This window comes from Crassostrea angulata, chromosome 6 (assembly GCF_025612915.1).
Source record: "Crassostrea angulata isolate pt1a10 chromosome 6, ASM2561291v2, whole genome shotgun sequence".
NCBI lineage: Eukaryota > Metazoa > Mollusca > Bivalvia > Ostreida > Ostreidae > Magallana > Magallana angulata.
This window is the reverse complement of record NC_069116.1, coordinates 22,452,808-22,476,830: the sequence shown is the minus strand read 5'-3', so window position 1 is coordinate 22,476,830 and position 24,023 is coordinate 22,452,808. Positions and strand designations below refer to the sequence as shown.

At 31.4% G+C, this 24,023-nt stretch overlaps 3 protein-coding genes across 3 annotated transcripts; all 3 read left to right on the top strand.

The window, feature by feature from the left end:
• The first annotated feature begins 4,812 nt into the window (after window positions 1-4,812).
• Window positions 4,813-8,848, top strand: LOC128190118 (uncharacterized). The gene is made up of 2 exons (XM_052862029.1): window positions 4,813-5,587; window positions 8,595-8,848. The coding sequence occupies exons 1-2, from the start codon at window positions 4,903-4,905 to the stop codon at window positions 8,765-8,767; spliced, it is 858 nt and encodes a 285-aa protein (XP_052717989.1). The 5' UTR covers window positions 4,813-4,902; the 3' UTR covers window positions 8,768-8,848.
• A 1,754-nt stretch (window positions 8,849-10,602) lies between these two features.
• Window positions 10,603-12,423, top strand: LOC128190361 (SCO-spondin-like). The gene is made up of 2 exons (XM_052862383.1): window positions 10,603-10,936; window positions 11,717-12,423. The coding sequence occupies exons 1-2, from the start codon at window positions 10,627-10,629 to the stop codon at window positions 11,893-11,895; spliced, it is 489 nt and encodes a 162-aa protein (XP_052718343.1). The 5' UTR covers window positions 10,603-10,626; the 3' UTR covers window positions 11,896-12,423.
• Window positions 12,424-15,400: 2,977 nt separating this feature from the next.
• On the top strand, window positions 15,401-19,387 carry LOC128189538 (uncharacterized). The gene is made up of 5 exons (XM_052861188.1): window positions 15,401-15,849; window positions 16,424-16,471; window positions 17,755-17,808; window positions 18,903-18,968; window positions 19,086-19,387. The coding sequence occupies exons 1-5, from the start codon at window positions 15,528-15,530 to the stop codon at window positions 19,262-19,264; spliced, it is 669 nt and encodes a 222-aa protein (XP_052717148.1). The 5' UTR covers window positions 15,401-15,527; the 3' UTR covers window positions 19,265-19,387.
• The last annotated feature ends 4,636 nt before the right edge of the window (window positions 19,388-24,023 follow it).

Below are 24,023 nucleotides of genomic sequence, written 5' to 3'. Positions count from 1 at the left end.
TTAAAACTGCAAGTCAAACCCTCTTTATTTATCAACCGAAAATGAGACAACCAAAACTATGACTGTATATTTTCTTGACAAATGTGTTTGTTTATTGCACAATAATCGATATAAATAGACTGCACATTCCAATCGTAAACTTTAAATAGAAATATTGAACTTAATTGAATTTATAAGTTAATAAACCGTCATTTTCAGTTAACTGGTATACGGAGACCTGTCACAGAAAATTGAAAAAATAATAAATTGCTTCAATGTTAAGTAAGGATAATGACAAGATGATCGTTGTCAAATTTATCAAAGTAAAAGAAAAATTCCCATTCTGAAAAAAGGTTTATATTCTTTTCTGAGATGGAAATTATTGTAAAATTGATATTTAGTATATCTACCACTGTGCCAAATCTAAGTGAGTATTTATTCTCAGCTTTGCTTCTAGGATCAGTTGTAATGTTATTTTGGACGTGTGTAGAATTATTCACAGTACAAGAAAGAGGAGAACTTGTATATAAGTAAAAATTCAAAATATACTAGACTTTGACCCGTGCGTGCACGGGTTTACATTGCATACTATGATATCGCACATTTACGAAATAGATGCATCGACACACCGTATTGTTCACTTTTACATAACCAAGATTAAGCCTACAATAATGCTATTAATTTCACTACATTCTGCTTAGTTAGAACAATCTACATGTAACTGTGTCTCGGGACAGGCCTTCACTAGGCACAGCATATACCCGTAATGTAGCAAAAAATTGCAGAATCTTTGATGAACAGAATATAAGACAAATTTTCAACGAAAATTCACACGTATTTGTAATCTCATTTCTGAGTTAATCCATGCAAATATGATATTGTGGAAACATAAACTAGAGACCCTCCGGTGATTTAGCGTGAATGTAATGCGCATGCGCAAGATTGTAAAATCCAAAAATCCAGATAATTTCCGGATTTTTTAGAGGAATTTACTTTGATTATTAATTAGCGAAGATTGATTAAGAAAAAATAAAAGCAAATTGGTAATCTTCAAGTACCAATGATGTTTAAAATAAATAAAAACAAAAAAAGAACTTTTCCGATTTCTTGGTATTAAAGCCCAAAAATTCGAGTCTATTATTTTAATATGCATGTAGTAGTATAAATTATGTCTACCTGTAACCCCAAGATAGTTTACGTCTATTATAACTATTACAGCTACTACTAAAATAAAACTAATTCGTCCTAATAAGTTATTTAAGTAAATAAAACTTAACATACAAATGGCTGATAACTTTTTCACAAGAAAGCCAACATTCAGAAAAACGTTTCTTACGGAATAAGAATTGTCGATAGGTTTTATTGAATAAAATTAATTTTATTAAAAATAGTAAGTTTCTATGCGCTAAATGAATACCATATGATCTCTCGATTAAAGAATTACGAACGTAGTAAAGAAATCACAGGATGATTCTCTGCCATTCAGTCAACTGAAATATGACTGAAAGTTAACACTGAAATATGACTGAATGGCATAACTATGCCATTCAGTCACATTTCAGTTGACTGAATGACAGAAATTCATCCTGTTGAAATTTTTTTTTCGTTTAACAATTCATAAATAAATGATGATTATACGAACTTTCTTAATTGAGAATTGCTCTTATCAATAACTGTCTTTTTTAAATTGTTCTATAGAAATGGTGAATGTCGTGAAACTAATAATTTTACGTTAATGTTAATGATAACCTTTCCGTTAATTTTAAAGTGAACAAACGTTAGTTTCTTTACAATTAAGGAGTTTTGTATGGCATTTTACCTTTCATTTCCTCATTCTAAAAACATCACTTAATTGTGACCTATCTACCTCTGAAAACTTATATGAAATGAGTATACACCTGTTGAAACTTTTTATCTTTATATCGGTCGCGATATCTGTTTGAATAAGATTGTGCACAGGCGTCCTCACTATTATCGCCAAAAGTAACGGTAACGCTTTATCTCTTTAAAGCCAAGATGCCATATAAATGAAATTAGGTTTCATTTTGTATCACTCAATTTTACAAAAGAATTTACACAACAAGGAGATTTATGAAATGAGATCGATGAGGTTTATAATCCTCCGGGTTGACCAAGTGCATAATATTAATACATTGACAATAACACTCAGTAGACATTTCTTTGCATACTTTAATTTTTTTTTCATATAAAATCAACAAAGAAGTAACAAGGAATACCTATATGAATTCAATGAAAAACAAATACATTTACAAATAATTACAGAATTGAAATCCATAAGTAGCCAATTGAAACTTAAGGAAAATATATTCAATCCGAACTGATAAGTAAAATCATTTATCCAAACACAATAAAGATACAAAAGTGATTCCATATCATTGATCCATCGAACGATTTCAAGGTCTCTTGTACTTGCTTCAAGATCGATTTTGTGAACTTAATAAGTGTGCCATGTTAAGGTTTTCTAAGCTCAAAACTTTCAGTCACTATGATAAAAAAGTGAGAAAACGGGTTGTAAAGTTCAAAAGGCCCTTGACGTTTGTTGGTATAATAAAGACTCCACAACTGAAAAGATAATAACAACAATATTTTGATGATCTTAATGAAATAAAAAAAAGAAAATACATTCGTTAAAAAATTAAAGTATAAAAACAAAGGCATATGCGTTACCATAAAGCGTTCCTCATAGCATATTATTTGTACATGTATCTTGCTGAAATCCTGCTACACCGTACGCGTATTAATATGATTCGCGAAGCTTCTTTTTCCATTTTTCCACCACTGAATGAAATAGTTTTTTGTGTGCAAAGTTTGTAATACAGTCTACTCCTTTAGACAAACCACTGAGCTCTTGATTTATTAAATGCATTCCACAGTTGTCTGCCATTAAGTCCCTAAACCCATTTTTGACACATTTTTTGATAATCTACACGCACTTAGGTAAGCATAAAAAAGATGAGAGATATTTCTATGATTGAAAATATTTAAATCCCTCATTCGAGATCATTTATTCATATGGAGTTTGAGAATGATCATTTATTCAATTGAAATACTTAATTTATATCCTTTTTTTTTGAAACGGCAAAATTATAAATTACTTAGGAGAGACCGCACCACCCCCTACTAAGTATACATAATAGATACAGAAACCGTGAGAAAGGTTAAGTTCACATTAGTCTTTCGTAAGAAAGAAATAAACTCCGTTAAGGAGGTTGGCACCTGAAATACTAGTAATGTCAATCATACGAAAACATCTTGAATATAACAAGGGGGGGGGGGGGGAGGGGCTTAGATGTTCAAGTGCCAGTGCATGATGAGTACAATAGCAAATGTAAAGATTGTTACAACATTTTGCAATTATCAAATTGTAATGCAGATTAAAATGAAAACCGGTAGGGGGCTAAAAAGTAATAGTAACGCCATTTGTCCAAAACGTTGCATACAAATAGCCATACATTTAATGTCTTATATAAAAGTAAAAAAAGTAGGGGTCACATCTCAGGAAATTAAGATATGACATTAAACAAGCTAATTTTGGGCAAAATTTGGAGTTAATTTTTTCTTTACCTCTATAAAATATAAGCTAAATCTGCCAAAATATATCGAGAGAAAAATTAAAATATTGTTCAAATATGTTTTTCAGGTCAACACGAATATATTGTAATACACAAACTATCTGGATGTTTAGTCTGTGCTGAAAATTAGGAAGCTAAAGTAACAATACTCTTAAACTATAGTGTTATGAAAATGGTTAATTTTCGTTTCGAAAACCTTCCGCCACAAAATATAGTCCCTTATTTAACTCTGTAAGTATATAATTTACTTTTAATAATTTCATTCAATATGGTTTATTTGGAATTGTATAATAAAAATCTACAAATAGAATTGATATGCGAGTTTTTAGACAAGAGGTGACATAAACTAGGTATCCCAAAAGAGCGAACCTCTTCAATCATTAATGTTTGTTTTGTATTCTTTATTATTTTCTTTTCTTATTTTTTGAGGTGGGTTTTTTAATTGATAATAAGACTGCAACGGACAAGTACTAACAGAATGAAAAATTTTGTTTTCAATACATGACTGATATTACTTATTCTGATCTACGATCTACAATGTATTTACGTCGTCTTGTCTGATTGTTCAACAAGACCATGGAAGGCGAAGCAAAAATAAATTCACAGCAAACAAATCTATAATACTAAAATTATGGACTCTAATTTTTGTTTTAAAAAGCAATAAATCAAATGAATTCTGACATTTGCTTAAACTATAAGTAACATTGTTCCAAACTTAATTATGCTAGTTGGGTTTAGATATAGTCATAACATTTTTTTTCGTTACATTTAAACAAATAGTGAAATTGGCATTCAAAACCTATAATTTAAAAAAAAATTATGCCTATAATTTTATCACATAAAACAACATTATCTGATATGTATCTATTACGAAAGAATAATTAATTGAAGATCATACGTACAATGTACGTGAATGTAACTTTCAGATAAATATTACATTTATTCATTTGCTTTTAAACGCAAATATCTTGTAACTCATCATGACAAAAATTGACTTGGTTGAACAGGTGTTATTTGGCATTTCATACATAATTTATCGCATAGGGATATAACAATGTTTCACCAATATAGCAATAATATTGAGCCTTTGATGCTTTAAGGTCAAAGGATCACGCTGATAAATTCATGAGGATACCCTGCTTTGAAGGCAGACTAACTAAACGTAGAGGCAAATTAATTGATCTTGTATTACAAGGCAAAGTGAAAATATTAGAAAAAATAGTGATAAAAGTTATCTATGCTGATATAAAAAGAATTTTGTTGGATAAAAAATGACATTAGATCAGAAAATACAACATTAAAATCAAAGCCATTCTAAAACCAACCTGACATGTTTTCTAAATTTTGGTTAACGTGCACCAGTATATTGTGCATACTGATGCTATCACAGTATGCTGTGGTTGTACAATGCATATGCGAGAACATTCCAATATGTCAATGGAGTCTTTGGCATGAATGGTCTTCTTGCAATGCTACTTGTGGATCCGGTATGAAGTCCAGATGGCGTAGCCCGTGTTGTGATGCTTCCAAAGCGAACAGTTTTATGGAATGCATCAATGTCTGCAATTTATCTTCGTCTGCATACAAAGACTATCAAAGTTGTTCTGTTGCTTGTTCAACTCCACCAACTACACTAAAAACAACAGAAACAACACAATCAACAATATCAACAGTGATTTCTACAATACTTCAACTAACCAAGGCGCTTGAGACAACAACCGTTCGACATGTAACAACAACCCTAAAACCCAAAACAACAACAACAACGACAGCAACAACAACAAAAACATCTGTAATCACGACAGCATATCCCCAAACAAAGGCATATCCGACGACGACAACAACATCAAAACCAAAATCATCAACCTCAGTGAATGTCTATTTAAAATCTTCTCCTGATGAACAAACAACAAGGCCAATTACAATGAGAACAACCACACCTTCAGGAACTACGAGTAAAACCAAAGCCACGCCAGCTTCGGTATCACCTTCGGCATCCAAAGCTGTTCTCTCAGGTAAAAAAAACCTGTTATTACTTAAAATTAGTGATTTGATTGCTTGTTTTGTTTATATTAAATCCAATATAATCGTACTCAAGTAAATTAAATGATGAATGCAAATATATTTATAACATTTATGTAATTTTACAAGAGATATTCATTTGACCAATAGTTTTATTTTTTTTTATTCTGATTGATTGAATAAATTCTTATAAGATTTTGCGATATTTATTGCTATTTAAGATACAGTGAGGGTTTTCCAAAATCTTTAACAATCGTTACTAAAATATGATAAGTTAGTCAAATGTATTATCTTGCAAAATACAAGTTTGATGGAAACCTTATATGTACACTTGATATTTTTAAAATTCAATCGAAACCTTGTTGCAGTAACAAATTGTATGGTATGTAAATCAATCACAAAGTTGACCTTTATACTATAAAGAGGATATGTTTAATAGTAAAAGACGAAAAGCACAAACTTTTCAGGATACAGGGTACGGAAAGAAATAAAAAAAAATCCACAAGATGAGAAAATGGTTACATAAATTCATGCGGTGATTGCTTTTAATAGACAGAAATATTGTGACTATACATACAGATCTATTACTAGTAACTAAAGGATTTTTTACGTTTAATTCATATTTTCTAAGATTTTGTATATGAAATCATATCAATTTGTTGTTTCATATCTATTCATGGATCCTTTCAAATAATTACATTGTATATATATATATATATATATATATATATATATATATATATATATATATATATATATATATATATATATATATATATATATAAATTAAGACTACAAAAATATGTTTACTGCGATGTTCAACTTAGGTATGCGTATTCAATATTCAATTTAGACCATTCTTACCAACCCAAGTGGTTAATTGGATGTCATGTTAAAGTTAGTTGTCTCGTTGGGATCTGTAGTAAATCTTGACATTGAGCCCTTTCAGTCTGTAATGATATAATATAAGTTTTTTATTGGAAGCATTCGGTGAGCTGAAAAAAATATTTTCCGGGTCAGATCAATAATCGAACATAAAATGATACAAAATAAATGTTACACAGTTTTATCATATTGATTACAGAATAGAAAAAACTATTTAAAAAAAACTGTAGCAAACTAAATACAACTAATTTTTCTTTAATTGTTATACCTCATTGTTATTACATAAATCCCTCAGAAATGCATGTATAGATACCCGGTAACGCATGTACAAACTGGAAACCAAGACAGATCGCGCTAATATCAAGTATTTCTACAGGCTAGTTTTTATAATAATTAATCGGTATCAAGGCTTTGGACAATTTGTGTGCGTACAACACTTTAATTGTTTTGCAAAATCAAATATTTCGGACCTGGGCTAGGTTTCACAAAACTAGATTTACCGGTATAATAGGATCTAACTTATGATAATCATAAGTTATATCAGTTCCGTTTCACAAAACTTACTTAAGTGTAAGGAATCTTAAGACAATTCTTAAGACACAATTTCATTCTTGAATATACTTATTTTCTTTATTTTTATCTATTTACATGCATTTATCTGTCTAAAAAATGTATCTACCTGCGCGGAGTCTAGCTGTTTTCATTTTCCTAATATTTTACCTTTTAAAAAGTACATCTTCCTGATTTGAAAACATTTTATGCTCTGAAACTTGCATCAAACGAATATATTTTACGGGTGAAGGAGGTATTGCTATACTGAGCTATCTTAAATATAATAATGATAAAATTTGGTGATTGAAATATTGAAATGAATACTCAAACTCATTTTTATAAAGTACATTGCGCCTAGAAACCTAGAAATCTATACTTCATTTACTCCTGTATTTGCGCATTTACAAACAATAGATGTCGTTTGAATGCCGACAGTTGTGACAATAAAACGGGTATTGCCCTGAATGTCCGTGCGGTCAGAAAAACACATTTGAAATTGTCTACGATGTACTGTGTCCAATTTAAAAAAACACGGTTGAAATTAAGTTTCATTTCAGAATCATGTCTTTTTTCGAAATGCTCTGAAAGAGACAGAAGACATGAAAAGGGAAGCATCGGGGAAAAGAGAGGGGGGTGCACTGAAGTCTTTAACTCAAACACGGTGAAAGAAGTATTACCATTATATCAAAACAAGTTGTAAGATTTTGCAGTTTTGTCAAAGGGTTCTATTTGTTCTTTCACATGCATGAAAACTGCTGTAAAAAGTCACCAAATGGAAATGTTTTTAAAATGTTGATAATTTCGCTACAATTTTGTTCTGAGATTATATCAAAGTAATTTTTTCCGTGCCCCATCCCTCTTAATTTGGCATGTATATTGGCGGTCATCAATTAACTCTGGATGGGAAAAAAATTATATAAAGTGCATGCTTCTGTTGATGCCCTGTCAATACCGGTGATTAAATTCTAATTAAAACGTACACGGTAAAATTTAATCCACAGGTACTGGGTTATTAGACGAGGAAAAAAATCCTAAAATGGTAATTCAATAAATTTTCTGTGGTATTGAAATAAAATCCACCAATAAAATTGCCCTTTATCGTCTTTTTAAAAAAATGTGTATGATATGAACATTACTTTGTTTTGTTGTACAATTGATACACATCTTTTTAAACGACGGCACTAACAGCAGCAGGAAAATAAAAGGGTGTACAAAGTCGCGCGCACTCGAATGATACTCGACCTCCGGTGGTGGACCAAATTATAAGCTCCCGTCATCATAAAGTTGGACTTCAGACATGTATTTGGTTGTCTTAAGATTATGAGGGATCTTAAGATAATCATTATTCATGACAGTTTCGTAAAACGGATATGATGATATCTTAGTCATAAAATAGATCTTAGTCATAAGATAGTTTTGTGAAAAGGGCCCCAGACTTTTACTTTAGAAACTGAATTCAGTTCAGCAGCAAGCAGATAAAAAGGTATTTAAAGATATCCAAAGTGGTCTCTTAAATATTTTTCATAAACATACGTGATTCAATAAAAAAACCTTTTACTTCAGGCGCTGCCATTGCTGGAATCGCCCTTGGGTCGCTTGGTGTAGCAGTGACAGTACTAGTGCTGATATTCAAGTACTCGAAGTTGATGAAGCAAAATCAGGTCATGTTTGAAACCCTGGATGACCAACCGTACAGGAAGACTAAGCTAAGACGAATTCATGTGGAAGAAATTTGATAGACATTAACTGGACTCTGACACGAAAATCTAAATACGCTTGTATATTTAATTTTCATTTGTCATTCAAATTAAATTGTTTTACCTTGTGCTTAAATTTTAGCTCATCTGAACCGAGGCCTAAAGTAAAGGTGATAAAATTTTGATAAAAATCAATCCCACATAATACTCAAGACTGGCATGAAATAAAAATTCCCTTGCTGTAGGTGTTATAAAATGCACAGAATATATATTAATCATAATCAAATAGCTAAAAACGCTAAATTAAATGTGTTAAAGAGAATATACTTTGTTAATGCCTCACCGATATGTGTTTTCTTTTAATTGATATCACTGGGATTATTTTTACAAATCGACGGAATGAAATTTTCATTCGGGCGGCAAAAAAAATTAAAATCCGCACTAGAATATATATATATATATATATATATATATATATATATATATATATATATATATATTAAAAATTTAATTTACAAAATAAATATATATAATTTCTATAATCAAATGTTTGGGAGATTGGTACATCGTTACTTATTTAACTTCTTGAAAATCAAACTATGGGTTAACAATAATTTTAATGTTTTTAAAAAAACAACAAAAAAAACCTCTCGATTCATATTTTATATATTGTAGCTCATTTAATCGGTTAATCTCAAATGTCAAAAACTTTATTTCGATTAAAATGGAGAATGCTATACAATTCATAAATGGCAGTTCTACATTGAAACACTCTTTATTTACATTACCGTGACGAATGTATTAAATGACTATGAAGATAAATTTTTCAGAGATCGCGCGATATTTAAGATTTTGTTCACAATACTGATTGGTTAGTATGTCGTCTACCATAGTGACTAGCGGTTTTACGTCAATTTTGATATTAAAAAAGTCTTGGAGCTTTTTTTACTTCATTTTCTTATAACACTGCCAGATGATTATGCCAGTGCAAAGGTGGTATTTTTGCATCCGTCTGAACAGCATGTATCAAAAATTTTAAATACGCAGTATGATAGAACAATGCTTCTAGAGTAAATATTCACCTTTGTTACTAATGTATCTCGCTTGTCAGGTGAGGTATTTACTTTTAAAAATTAAATTCCTACAGAAAAAAAAATTCCCATCGTAAAGACAATTTTCCTTTAGAATATTTAAAATTTTCTACTGGAATTAAAAAACTACCTAGAGGAATTTGAATTCCGATCAGGTTCATGAAAGCTCCCATAGGATTTTAATATCCGATAGAAAATCTTAAATTTTTATAGGGAAATCACCTGTCTGAATCAAATTGTGTTATGAAATATTTTTTCCTATATGAAATATAATTCCTATAGGATTTTTGGAAAATTCCATAGGATTTTTAGAAATTCCCATAAGATTTTTAATATTCCCGTAGAAATGTTATTTCTTCTATTGGAATTGTTTTTTCCTATTGAATTTTTACGGGAATTATTATTTTCTTATGGGATTTTTAAAGGTTAATATCTCACCTGTCAGGCGAGACACACAAAAGAAACTAAGGTGGTAAATCACTCTCTAGACCATGATCTATTATTTGATATATATGGATTTTTACGAAACTGCACATTATTTTATCTTCAATGCTTTATCTTTATAGAAAGAATACTTCTACGGATTTTTCCTTTAATTGACGTTCATAGCATTTTATGTAAAACAGATAACACCATGTTTGCTTTTACTTTGAAGTCAATGACGTGGATTAGGAAAACTTATATTTTTTATTCATGACTAAGATGTAGGATTTAATTATATTAAATTGATATTGGTAACAAAAATGATATTTGCTTTAAAACAAATTGTTTTAAACGCCTGTATCTAACATTCCGATTAACATAGTCATGCATTTGAGTTACAAAGAACAAGGCTTACTTTTGTTGACTTTAAGTTGCTGGTTCTGTACAATACTTTCATGTCAACCTGGTCAGCTGTGTCAGTGGACATCCTGGCACCCATGGGCGGCATGCAACACGACCTGTGGGTCGGGCGTACAGTCCCGATGGCGGGGCGTGTGTTGCGATGACCAAAGCAATCTGGACTTCTTGGGATGCATCGCGCACTGTAATCTCAGCAGAACACAGTATAGGGAATACCAAACCTGTAACGATGTATCAATGTGTACTCTGGATAAAAGGCATACGTTTCTGTCAGGTAAAACATTTGTTTCCTTTTTTATGTTCTTTTTCTTTGCTAAGTTGTAGTTAAAATTAATGGTCTAGTTGTTTTGAATATGATATGTAAACGCAAAAGAAATGCTATAATATCTGATAAGAAATAACATTTATATTATAAAAATTGTTTAACAAAGAACAGCATGTAACTCGGAGCAATCGCATTAGAAAAAATATATTTTTCGGATTCAACTTTTCCAAATGAAGGCTTTGGACTCGTACATGTAGGTAATAGGTAAATGTATCTGAATATTTTAAGCAATATGAGCTGCAATTTTCATGTTGAAATTTCATATTATGAAAATGTTATTTTCTACTAAAATGACAAAAATATCATAACTTTTAAATATCTGTTAGCCATATTTTGGTGGGGAAAAGTCGTTAAGAAACCTTCATTGGAACAGAATTGGTTTATTATCGTCCTGTACAAAAATTGATTTGCCAAACATGTATATTCCTTTGAAGAGAAATCTGTCTCTTGCTTGACAAAAATAAATGAATTGTTCCAATCTTATCTACCATAATGTTTAAGTTACATCTAGTCATACTGACAGGTTTTTGCACCAAAATAGAATTCTAAAAAATACAGCTCATATTGCCTTAATAACTTAATTTCTATTACCATTTATGTTCGTGTTTTTAGTAGAGAGAGAGAGAGAGAGAGAGAGATAGAGAGAGAGAGAGAGAGAGAGAGAGAGAGAGAGAGAGAGAGGGAATTATAAACTTTAAAAACATTAATCTATATTCCTCAACATACCAGGTGGTGCAGTAGCCGGCATTGTGACGGGTGTTATTGGAATCGTAGTTGGTGCTCTTCTGCTGATCGTCTTTATTAAACGTTGGAAACGAAAACAAAATCGTAGAATCCGTCTTGTGGCCACTGTACAGGGCGACACACTCAGTCCGAGGAAGAAGGACGAGAGAGGAGTCTGTCAGTAATTAATTTTCCTGTGATATTGAAACACTTTCCTGTGATATTACAACACTTCCCTGTAATATTGTAACATTTTCTTGTGATATTACAACATATTCCTGTAATATTACAAGACTTTTCTGTGATATTACAACACTTTCCTGTGATATTACAACACTTTCCTGTGATATTACAACACTTTCCTGTGATATTACAACATTTTCCCGTATTATTACAGGCTTACAGCTTTTTCCTGTGATATACATATAACATTGCTTTCCTGTAATATAATAACACCTCATGAAACTAACTTTTCATTTACGTTTTATTTCATTTTCTCTAACGGTATATTGTTTATAATCAAAATTAATTTATTTGATTTATTTTTCGTTATATACTATGTTGAAAATAATGGCAGTTCTATTCATCAAATATTTGATATGATTAATTATGCCCTGTGTGTGTTACGTTTACTCATCTCAAAATATAATCGGAAATGTTTTTTTCACGGCCTTGTGAAACATCTTCTAATGACTTTTGTACTACTTTCAATAAATAAATTACAATTTAGAAAATTATCTTTGATCTTTTGTTTTCAAAGTTATTTATGTGCTATTCTTAATAAAATTATATAAATGGAAAGGCACGATGTGCACAGCACGAGTTTATGGTAATAATCCCATTGAATTAGAATCAGATATAGTTGAGGTGTAGTTCTCTGAATATACGTCCCCTTGTGTTAAATGATTTACTTGGGTGTTATGGCATGAAAAGGTATGTTAAGTTGTATGTTTATCAAAAAAGGACATCATAAATTATCATCATTATTTTTTTACTCTCTTGGTTATTCGTGGACTTAAATCTCAATTCAAAATTTATCAGATTGCGTATATAACATCATTGAGATGATACAATGTCAACAGATATTAGCAACGTTGAACAGAATTTTGACTTAATCAGTTACAATTTTTTATACATTTTTTATTTTATGACGGAATATAAAATTCGACTCTCGTTCAAGATTTGTTCTGATTTTTTCCCATGTAAAAATACACGTAATGCTTCGTGATTGATAAAGTAGGATCAACGTAATTTCTACAAACACAAATATAGCTGCTAAACAATCTATAAATAAACCTTCACTAGATTCTTACAAAGACCTTTCAGGTGGTATGGGACACATGTCGATATTAATGTGGATTAAAGTACATCATACTTAAATTACTTAAATCGGTTTGGAATTTTTAAATTCCACCTTATTTAACCAACAAATTCGTTTAATAAACTTTGAAAAGAAAAAAAAAGATAAAACCCAAGCGAGATTTGAACTAATAATTAACAGATTAGTATAGATACCTCTAACCCCTTGTGCTACGCTATGTATTGAATTTTCTTTTTTATCACAGTTTTATTGTGGTTGCAAAGACTTGCAACACCTACAATAAAATCTTTACAATGGAAATATTTGAGACTCATCGCCTCAGATTTTAATGTTTCATGCGAAGGTCTTTCAGCATTTTCAATCCTGCCATTTAAAAATATAAAGCTATATCGAAATGGAACATTTTGCTAAAAATCAATTGAAACCGATAATTACACACTTTCCTGATGCAAAAAAAAGAATGTGTAGAATTTAATACATAAAAAATTAATGTTAACAAAACATGAATTTTATATTTCATGGCTATGGTATAATATTAGATATTGTAAGACCATAGATAATCAACTATTTGTCTACGGAAGTTTCCCGTTTTACTAATTTCGACAAAGTACCCACAGCGGGTGTGACCGATTACATGCAGCAGAGGATGCCTATCCGACATGGCACTTGCTCCGAACTATTTTGTTTTAAGGTCCGTGTACGCTCTGCTCCTGTTTGTATTTTTCTTTTGGACTTTTGATTTTGTGCACAGTTTGTTATCACCACATGTCATGGAATCTGTACCTGACATATTTTCTCATATTGATTTTCGAGAAATTGAAATGAAATTTTCTTATATAAATTCATAAAAATTCATATTTTTTCATTTTCAGGAGCAGCAACATTCAATATCATCAAAACTTTTAAACAATTTTAAACGTTCTCCTCTTAACGCAGACTCTGGTAAGCTTGCCATTGTACAAATATATACAATGTAGAAAATCTAGAATAAGAATCATACGTCTCTGTTGGGAATACATACAAACAACAGAAAAACCTGATGTTGTGACCGCTGAACTGATTGTCATGGTGTAGATTTTCTATAACCAGGTTGAAGCAAATAAGATATTTGTTCTAAATTTTGTATTTACTACCTCTGTAAAAATTCAAAATTAACAACTTGGCCGCCAGTTAAATTTCCCATGCCGGAGATATTATAACTACGGCAGGTATTGGGATGAAGAAGTTTACTGACGACGCAATACAACCAATGAGTTACCGGGAAGTCATTTGAGCATTTTATACACTCAGTTTTATTGACCTTACACTTTATTATCTCGTGCGACAAACCTCTCCTGACGGTACTTTATACTTCCTCAATCTTATGAATTCCTCGTTTTTAAACCTTGATATCAATTTCTGTGATAAACTTCCACACTTAAATCAAAATCTTATCTTGAAATGAATTTTCGATTGACAGGATTATTTTTTAACTTTATTAGCAATAAACATCAACTAAAGGTAGCAATTTTTATGTTGAGGAAAATACACACGCTTGAAATAAATTCAATTAACAAAAACTTTTCCCATTTAACTGTGATAAATGAATGGTTAATGTCTACAAAATAATTATTGTGTAATTAAAAAATTAGAGCACAAATGCATTAAAAGTAATGACAAGATTATTGGATTTTTTTGTTTAGTTTATTGTATTTATTCTTTAAGCCAAATGCCTCATCAGATACAAAGAATACATAATATATCGTACTAAATGCATCAACGTATTATCTTTTTATCTATTACAATCAAATTTCTAAGTGTTTCTGCTATTTGTAGACATTTTCCTAGATTACTTAATTCAGTGGTATTTCCAGTTGACAATAGTTGTAACAGTTTAAACATACTTGGTTTACACCAATAGTATTTTTTGGACATACAATTTCCTATATTCATGATTCAGCGAGCATTTAAAAATAAAGTGATACTCATTCTTCAACGTCCAAATGACAAAAAATACATACTCTTTGAATCTTATGTAACTGAGTAAATCTTCTTTTCTCTAGTATTTATGACTGGTTTGAAATGTTCCATTGCATTTATCAAATGCAAATACCCAGTTGCAAATGGGGTGCATTTTTTTCTATTACAAGTAAACTGTTTGGTTGTACAGTTAAAATGATAAGTCTCTATACGACAACCTTTGATATTTTGGACAGGTATGCATGTAGATAATGCTCGTCGTTTTCATGACTCTAAGTACACACATATGTAAAGTATTGTTAGATATCAAAGGGATCTTCAAATTGTCATCGAACAATCGAGTGTTCTTATCATAACTTATGTGAAATCCAAGAACTTAGGGCCATCTCCTCAAATTCCATATTTCTAAAGTGTGAACAAAAGGTCTGAGATTGAAAGGAAGGAACACTTCATAAAAGTCTATTCTCACGTGACCAGAGATAAAGCGTATTACTTCCTCTCCTTCTGAAGAAAAGGTGCATCGCTGCAATAGCCAAAATGATTAAAAGTGTTGCACTTTGTTCGTTATATTTTTTGTTATTCGTTCCAAATTATCAATCTATCTTGAGATACTGCACAGCTCATGGCAAAAATTACACCGAGTGTGGTTTAATGTACTGGACTGGATGGAACGATTGCACGGGAGGTCATGGAATGCAACCAAAAGAATGCACAATTGGGTACGAAAAACGGCAAAAAGCCGTGTGTTGTCCTAGAAACAGCTCAACTGAGACAACAGATGAAACTTTCCTTGCGTGCAAAATAAATTGCAATATGACGGATGATGACTTCGAGGAACTGAGGCTTCTTACAACTACAGGTACAGAAATGTTTCTTTATGATTGATGGGTCAAACATGTATTTTCAATTATAGTTAAGATTGGAAGATCATTTCACTGCTAAGCTATATTTACACCAGGTTCCCTCTACAGAACGGTCAAAAAGGTCAACAATCATAAATACGGGAATTTGGTTGCAAGTGAAATTAAAATAATTTTTTTTTCACGATTCTCTAGAAGTGGCATACGTTTATTGTGTGATTCTGTTCTATTTGAAACATTGGGGTTTTTTTTTCATTTTGAATCTATTGTACTTTTTAAATATTTATGGTTTAATCAAAATCTGTTTTGAAGAAAAGGCGAGACAGTGTGTTCAGATTGCCAAACACACTTCCGTGTTTTAGGTTTATCTTTTGGAATTCATGAAAACAATGATAAAATCGTTAAGGTATTGAGTCAAAAATACGTTTATCTAAAATATTAACAAACTCAAATGTATAATTTTCCAAAACGTTTGATCACAATTGATAAAACTTTATTAGGAATATGATAATATAATTTTTTCTTTACTTTTTCGTTCACTGTTCATTATCTTTAATCGTTTTTGCGTTTTAGTTCCACCTACAACGCACAGAGTACCTGGACTATCTCATTCAACAACTGGTAATACACAATTTAAGAAACTTCTTCATTTCTTGGTTTACTTTTCCATGATGCAATTTAATCTGGAATGTCAACTCTTCCATGTTAAAACGTTGGGTTTTTTTTTTATACTTTTCAGATTATTTATTTGAAATTTTGTTTCTGTTCAAACTTGACAAAAAGTACATATTTTTCAATGTAAACGTGTTATTATCTTAGCGATCATTATTTCCTATTACAATTGCGCTGCTGCTTCTTCAATAATTGAAACTTATGTTATCAAAGCAATCGTATATCAGTATTAGATTTTTCAGTATAACTCGCGTGGGATAAATATCCAAATGGAGTTGGGTGTCATCATTTGTAATTATGTAATGTTCTGTCTTCCTTTGAAAAACATTTTTAGCAAGCTAAGGATATAATGTCAAAATTACAATAACAAACTGTCAACCATCTCAAAAATCGATAAAACGAAACACGAATTCAAGGAAGAGCAACGGGGCCTCAAAAAAGATAGAAAAAATATATTAAAGTTCTATAATTAGTTTACAAACTTATACAAATTCTGCATTTTAACAGATATGATATATTCATGCCCAAAATCGGTAAGAATTGTTGCTTTCAACAAATACATTGTATATTTATGACAAACCACTGTTTTTGAAATCCAGACACCATTGTACCATTTATATGGTTTTTAAATTGAATTAAATTCAGTTGGGCACGTGTATATTGCTCGGTCAAGATCTTCTTCTATTTATTTTTTTTTGGGGGGGGGGGGGGGTAAATACATATAATCAGTATTTCAGATGTAAATACACTTACGTGTAGGAAACAGGTATTAACTGAGCCAAAAATAACAAGTAGCAGCGAATTCATGAGTACGAAAATCAATTAAAAGGCACGTTTTGAAAGTGGTTGTACAGTGTAAAAATAAAGAAACTTGAAAATGTTAAACTTTGTTTAAATCAAAGGTTAAATAATAAATTTATCTTAAACTGCATACTAGTATTTAGAATACACTAGCAGACTCATAAATTTTTAATCTGGATATAATGCTATTTGTATTTGTCGCCTGTTTGCATTTTCTTAACAAGTCCTTCTAGTATAATTATGCATAAAGTTAACAACAAATGTCACTAATCTGTAATTTTTGTCATCGTTTTTTTTAACACTGTTTTATAATTGAATCCAGGAATTAATTGAACCCAAAATGTACTAGTTTAATTTGTTAAAAGGTCAAATTCCGATAGCAATTTTATTTCATTTATATATTTATTTATTTTTTGATAAATTATTTATAGGGACCACTTCACGTCCAGGAACTCAGCGGACACGAACAATTACGGTGGTCCAAGGTACGGTCATGACTTTATTGTGTTTATTGGTACTCTATAAATGACCTACTTAAAAAGCGTTGAATTTTCGTGGTTAAGAAAAACTTCAATCCTATACAATATTTTAAGATTTACTAGTAATGCTCGTACATTGTCTGCATTTGCATTGGGTCCCCACATAATAGAAAGTTTAAAAGAATATTATCTCAATGAAATTAGAAGCAACAAATTCTCAAAAATATTATGCAAACACTGCATGTAAGAAGTTTCATTAATCATATAAAACTTCGCATGTTTCATCAAAACTTAAGATCTTTTCTGCGTTTATGGATGGACGTTTGCCTATATACAACGAGATTTTTTCTCTCTCTTGTAAGGATATACACATACATATTTATTCACGATTTATTATATAATTATATGGTAGACTGGAACATTTGTTGCAATTTTCCCAACGGGCATGTTAATTAAAAATTTTTACAGTAGACCATGTGAACTTTAACTTAATATCTTTTGATAAACTCTTATGATAAATACCCTTAATCCTGTACGTGCCATGTTGAAATGGGACGATTTGAAACACTTATCTGTCCGATAAATCCAGAGTGAAGAGTTCAAAGACAGTGGCTAAGAGATAATCTTACTTTCATCCGAAAAATCAAGCTAATGTACTTTATTCAGACACATTTACTTATTCCAAAACCACCCGTTTCATAAATAAATTTTTGGGGTTCATTTTACTACTGTGATGTTTTCGAAAACTGATGTCTAAACTTGAACGATATTGGTTTTCTGTCAAAGCGTAAAATAACGATAGCTCTCCATATTTCGTTTTTCATAAAGATTTAACAGTTTATTTGATAAACTGAAACACTACAAATCAATCAGGTTTTAAACGGTTTCCTTAGAGCGTTGAGGCTTAATTGAATTTTCCGAGTTTAGTTGACAAATATCTGGTTCACCGACAAACATCTGATCCAACGACAAATATCTGATCCAACGACAAATATCTGATCCAACGACAAATATCTGATCCAACAACTTAAGAGTGCGTGCATGGAAATGAGTGGTGCATTTTTTTTTGTTTTTAAAACCTTTTTCCATTTTTTTCACAGGAGGAACTCTTCACTCTGTTAGTAATGGAACGACGAATACAGACAACACCAAGTCAGGTTTATCCAGTAAGTAACATGATAACTACCAACAGCGTTAATGAGTGATGATGAACATAATAGGAATCCATATATCAATAAGTTCCCACTGTATTTAACCCTTCACTTATGTTAACTTTTTTTCAGCCGAAGAAATCGCCATTATAGCGGCGGCAGGAGTAGCAGCCCTTGCCTGTCTCGCCTGTTTTCTGATTGCTTTACTGTGTAAACGAAACAAGAGAAAAAAGGTTGAGCCCGAAGAAAACCCAAACATAAGTGGAAGTGCACCTGCATCAACGGCAGCTCCTTCTTTCGTGAAATCTTGAGATTAAAAAATGCCGAAAACGAAAAGTGATGGAAATTATCTATCACTATTCATGTGTACAATGTTATTGATTAGATTTGTTATTTTGTGAATAAACAACGTACTTCAGTATCTAAACTGCAAATCTAGTAATTATTTCATGATGATATGTATAAATGTAGTGTAATAAGCTGTATAAAAGAAAATTTTGTGAAAAGGGTGACAGATTATTAATTGGTATTAAATAAGTGTTGGGATAATTTGATGTAATGAAATAGGAATTTTCAAGAGCAAATGTCAATTGTTAGAATTTGCGCATGTGCAGGAGAATAGTAATCAAGGTAAAGAAATGGTAAAAAAAACTTGTTGATAAGAATAAAGCAAACGGAAATACTTTTCTGACGTTGGCTAAAAAAACTATTCAGTCTCGGACAGTAATAAAAAACAAACAATGGAAAAATATCCTTAATACCTTTAAATTGAAAAGCGGTATAAATTCCATCGGTTTATAATTATGTACATTTTTGTAGCTCCATTTACTAACCGGACACAGAGAAAGAGAGAGAGAGAGGGGGAGAGATAGACAGACAGACAGACAGGGAGAGAGAGAGAGAAATTAAAACAGAAAACACGAAAATACTTCAATAAAGACATTTTCATTGGTGCCGTATATATCATAGTTGTTTTTTTATGAATATATATTAATAAATTTCTTTTTAGATTCAGCGGTGTACTACGTGTAGCTCTCAATAATTTATTTTTTAGTGTCCCAAAGAAGGCAATGGATGTCCAAAATTTTTGACTTTTAATTTTTCGTGTCGTTGGCCAAAAATTATCTATAATGAAAAGCACTGAATAAAATCAAACAAAATAGGCATCGTGTGGGATGTTCGGGTACAAAGAAGTGAATTTTCATCGATCAGCAATATCCAATGTATGAAGTGGATAAAAATTAACACAAAAAAAAAAATTAAATCCCAGAAAGTAATTCTATATCAAAAGATCGAACCAGGAAGAGAAAATCATTTAAACACATAAAACCTTTACAGTTATGCCAGAAAGGAGCGTTATTGATGTGTTTACAACTAATTTATTAAAATGAAAAGGTACTCCATTGAAAGACATTTACCAACATTTAAACTATGAAAGAAAATTTCCACGAATCTTGCTCTATTTATATAATGTCATTGATTAATACAATCATATGATGACTGTCTACATTTCAATAATACTTTTCATATTCAGTTCATTCCAGTGCTTTGTACATGTACGTACTGTACTCCTCTTCTTTCAAGTCCAAACAATGTTTACTTTTAAATAACGGTCGATATAACGGTCGATGCTTATGTAGTTTTAAAATTCTTTACAAATATTTTAATACAGCAGCTTATTCAATTTTTGACTTGAATTGATCAGAAATTTTAAATGCGAATTTCAATTTGCTTAAGCCAAAGGGACTCCCCCCCCCCCCCCCAAAAAAAAATTAATTATTCATAAAAACAAAGGACAAGGAAAAGAGAAGCAACTCATTGTTTAACTCTCACGACACACCAAAGGTCTCCACTGATGTCGACTTTAATATTTATTATAATAATGGGTTTTTCAGGTATAAAAGTAACTCTCTCTCGCTCTGTCTCTGTCTCTCTCTCTCTCTGTCCCTCTCTCTCAATGGGTATTGCCAGTATTGTACCTATGATTACACGTAAGTTTTACCTGCTACACGGGTCATCAGCTTCCAGGCGAGATCTCGCTTCATCAGTCGGCCTCGTTCCTGTTGAACAGAGAGAAGAGAGCCACGATTTGTCTCCATGAACCTGTATGTGAGAACGACCAATCATCACGCCGGGTGAGTTTCTATCTGTATTCTTTCACTTACAAGTAACATTTTTTATATACATTTTCTTTTCGATTTTATCAACTGTGTGGATATTTTATCAAAGAATTTCATCAATATGCATGTGTGGAGAAACAACTCCCCATGTAAACGACAGGATTCCGTCTGTATAATACACTGCCTTTTGAAGTTGATTTTAATCAACTCTCCTATGCTGTTACTCTGGCAAACCGGAGGTGAAACAGAGTTGGGACCTAAGCACAAATTATCACCGCAGACAAGACTTAGTACTTGAAAATAATTTTTAAAAAATTCAGTGTAATGTATTCAAAAGCATTTTTCAAGGAAGCTTATTTATAATACCTTGAAAATAGTCAGATTTTAAATGATCCGAACAATTCAGAGATATTCTTTGTTTTTGTGTGTATTCAGGACTACGCTAGAGTTCAACATTGCTTGGATACAATTTTCCAGAAATATTTCGATTACTGATACAAAGTATTCTGAGGAAACGAAAGATTACATATTTTTTAATTCTTTTTTTTTAATACCAAAAATTTCGAAAATTTTTCAAGGTTACATGTATTTATTTCCTAAATGATAACAGCATCAAATGATTTCCAAAGGACTATATATGATATGGGCCTAAAATGGCCCCCTTAAATGAATATCATCATTTTACTATAGTTATTTGTTTTCTTAGTACAGATATCTATGTGATGAGTTCACATAGTATTCATTTTGGTTCAAGTGCCCACAATTTAGAAATATGACGTTGTAAAGACAACCTTTTCCCGCCATTTTTGCATTTTTGGCGTAAAACAGCTTGTTTTCAAGCAGTTTTTCCTTCCGAAAACATTGAGCGCATCCTTGAACAAACAAAATATTTTAATCAGAGATGTATCTAGCCAAGACAAATAAGTGACAAAAAAATGTTTCTTGTTCAAGCATGCGCTCTATATTTCCCATTCGTAAATAGATAAGAAATATGTCAATTTTTGGCTGATTTTGATGGAATTATAGAAATGGCGTCACTTCTGACGTCATATACTGCCAGTGAGTGCAAATAAATGAAATAAATAGATGAAATATATATTTTATATCAACTCTTCTAAAAAATACGTAAACATTTTATTGTACCCGAAACACTTAAAAAATGGCGAATTATGGGGGCCAAATTTAACTCTTATCATATATAGTTCTTTCCAGAAGTTTTAATACTCACTTAAACACTAAAAGTAGAATGTATTTTTTTTGTTTACTAATTTTTGTCTTGAAACTATTGTTCTTAATATATATTTCAATCGTTTTCCATCTTGGAAATTATTGCTATTAATACAGTGAAGTCGCCAATTTTGGGATGTCCCCAATTCCGGCTCACTTCAAAGTGTTTTATGTCAAATTGTTAAAATTGAATCAGAAAAAATATTTTTGAGGATGAAATGGTACAAGTCTATTATTTAATACAGTGATTAATTGCACTCTGTACTAATATGTATTTCTTGATACGCAAGGGTTGAGTAAAACATAATACATGTAATTTGAGAAACAAAACCACGTCAGCTTGAATCATGTTCAGATTTGCAATATAATCCAAATAAATTAAATGTTTGATTCATCTCTATTTATTTTCCCTTTGTCCTTCTATACCTGCAAACAGTTAAATTCGCCCAGACATACAAACAGTTGTGTTAAAAGAGAGGTAAATAATGACATTTATATTCGCCAAATCTTGAATTCGCCCGCTGACGACGAGGGCGAAATAGGCAAAAATAAAACGGGGCGAATCTTTCCCTGTCGGACAGTACTAGTACTGTAAGCATTTCTGTTTTTGACCATTAATTTTTTTTATGATGAACATCAACACGATTGAGGTGAAAATTGTGGGCTAGCATTAATAGCAAAAATAGCTGCAAAATATTGCCCATGCATTCAGTTGTATGTCAGAAATTATTCAGAATAATAATTGCTCAAATAAATTTACAGTAATTGATAATTCAAACAGAAGGAGTTTCCCCAATCGCAGGTGACTTTACCCGATCAACACATATTTTCCCGTTGTATTACGATAATAAGAAGGAGGAAGTTGAGGGGAGTTCTTTTTATTTTTTTACTTACGTAAGGAGGCTGGATGGTCCACAAATTAATCATCAAATCTACCTTTAATTTGAAGATGTCTATGATTTGTATAGCTATAAACTATTATATAGTAAAAAAAAAAAGAATTTATCATTTTGGTATTTTCCTTTACTTTTATATAGAGCTCTTCTTCTAAAGAAGATCAATACAGTCTGAAAATGGCCACGCCCATCGAGCCTTACAAATTTTTAATCATTAATTATTATAATTTCTGAGCAGTTAATTATTCTTAAAAAAGAAGTACAATATAACTCAAACAGCGAATGTCCAGATAAAATGTTGAAAAATTCAATCAAAAACTAAAGTAAATCGATGATTTTCAGACTCAAAGTGAACATGTACGAGAAACGCTCTGTTCCGGATGGACCTGCCCCGTGGGAACGACTTGCCATTTGTCCTTACCATGTCCAGCCCACTACATGATCGGTTGTATTGGTAAGTACCCACTTACTAGAACCAGCTACATCGGTAAGTACATTCCTTACTCTCTAAGGTTAGCTGTGCCAGTGCCTTCTTTTCTCTCTAGAGTAAGCTGTATCGGTGAGTACCTTACTGTCTAGACTTAACATATCGGTAAGAACCTTAAGTTTACTTTCTTTCTGTCTCCCCAGACATCGCTGCAATGGTAAGTGTCTGTTTTACCTGATTTAGCTGTATTAAGATTCTGGTTTTTGGCTCATCTGAGGCGAACGCTCAGGGGCTATTTCTGGTCACTTTTTGTCCGGCACCCGTCTGTCGGTCTGTAAACGTCTTACATTTTCGACTTTTCTTGAACTACTGGGCTGATTTTAATCGAACTTGGCTCAAA

Excerpts from the sequence above, each read along its gene's own strand:
- LOC128190361 (XM_052862383.1), top strand. The coding sequence starts at position 10,627 with ATGCATTTGAGTTACAAAGAACAAGGCTTACTTTTGTTGACTTTAAGT. Across the intron at positions 10,937-11,716 it reads AAGGCATACGTTTCTGTCAG|GTGGTGCAGTAGCCGGCATT; the intron begins GTAAAACATTTG and ends TCAACATACCAG.
- LOC128190118 (XM_052862029.1), top strand. The coding sequence starts at position 4,903 with ATGTTTTCTAAATTTTGGTTAACGTGCACCAGTATATTGTGCATACTG. Across the intron at positions 5,588-8,594 it reads ATCCAAAGCTGTTCTCTCAG|GCGCTGCCATTGCTGGAATC; the intron begins GTAAAAAAAACC and ends CTTTTACTTCAG.
- LOC128189538 (XM_052861188.1), top strand. The coding sequence starts at position 15,528 with ATGATTAAAAGTGTTGCACTTTGTTCGTTATATTTTTTGTTATTCGTT. Across the intron at positions 15,850-16,423 it reads GAGGCTTCTTACAACTACAG|TTCCACCTACAACGCACAGA; the intron begins GTACAGAAATGT and ends TTTGCGTTTTAG. Across the intron at positions 17,809-18,902 it reads AACAATTACGGTGGTCCAAG|GAGGAACTCTTCACTCTGTT; the intron begins GTACGGTCATGA and ends TTTTTTTCACAG.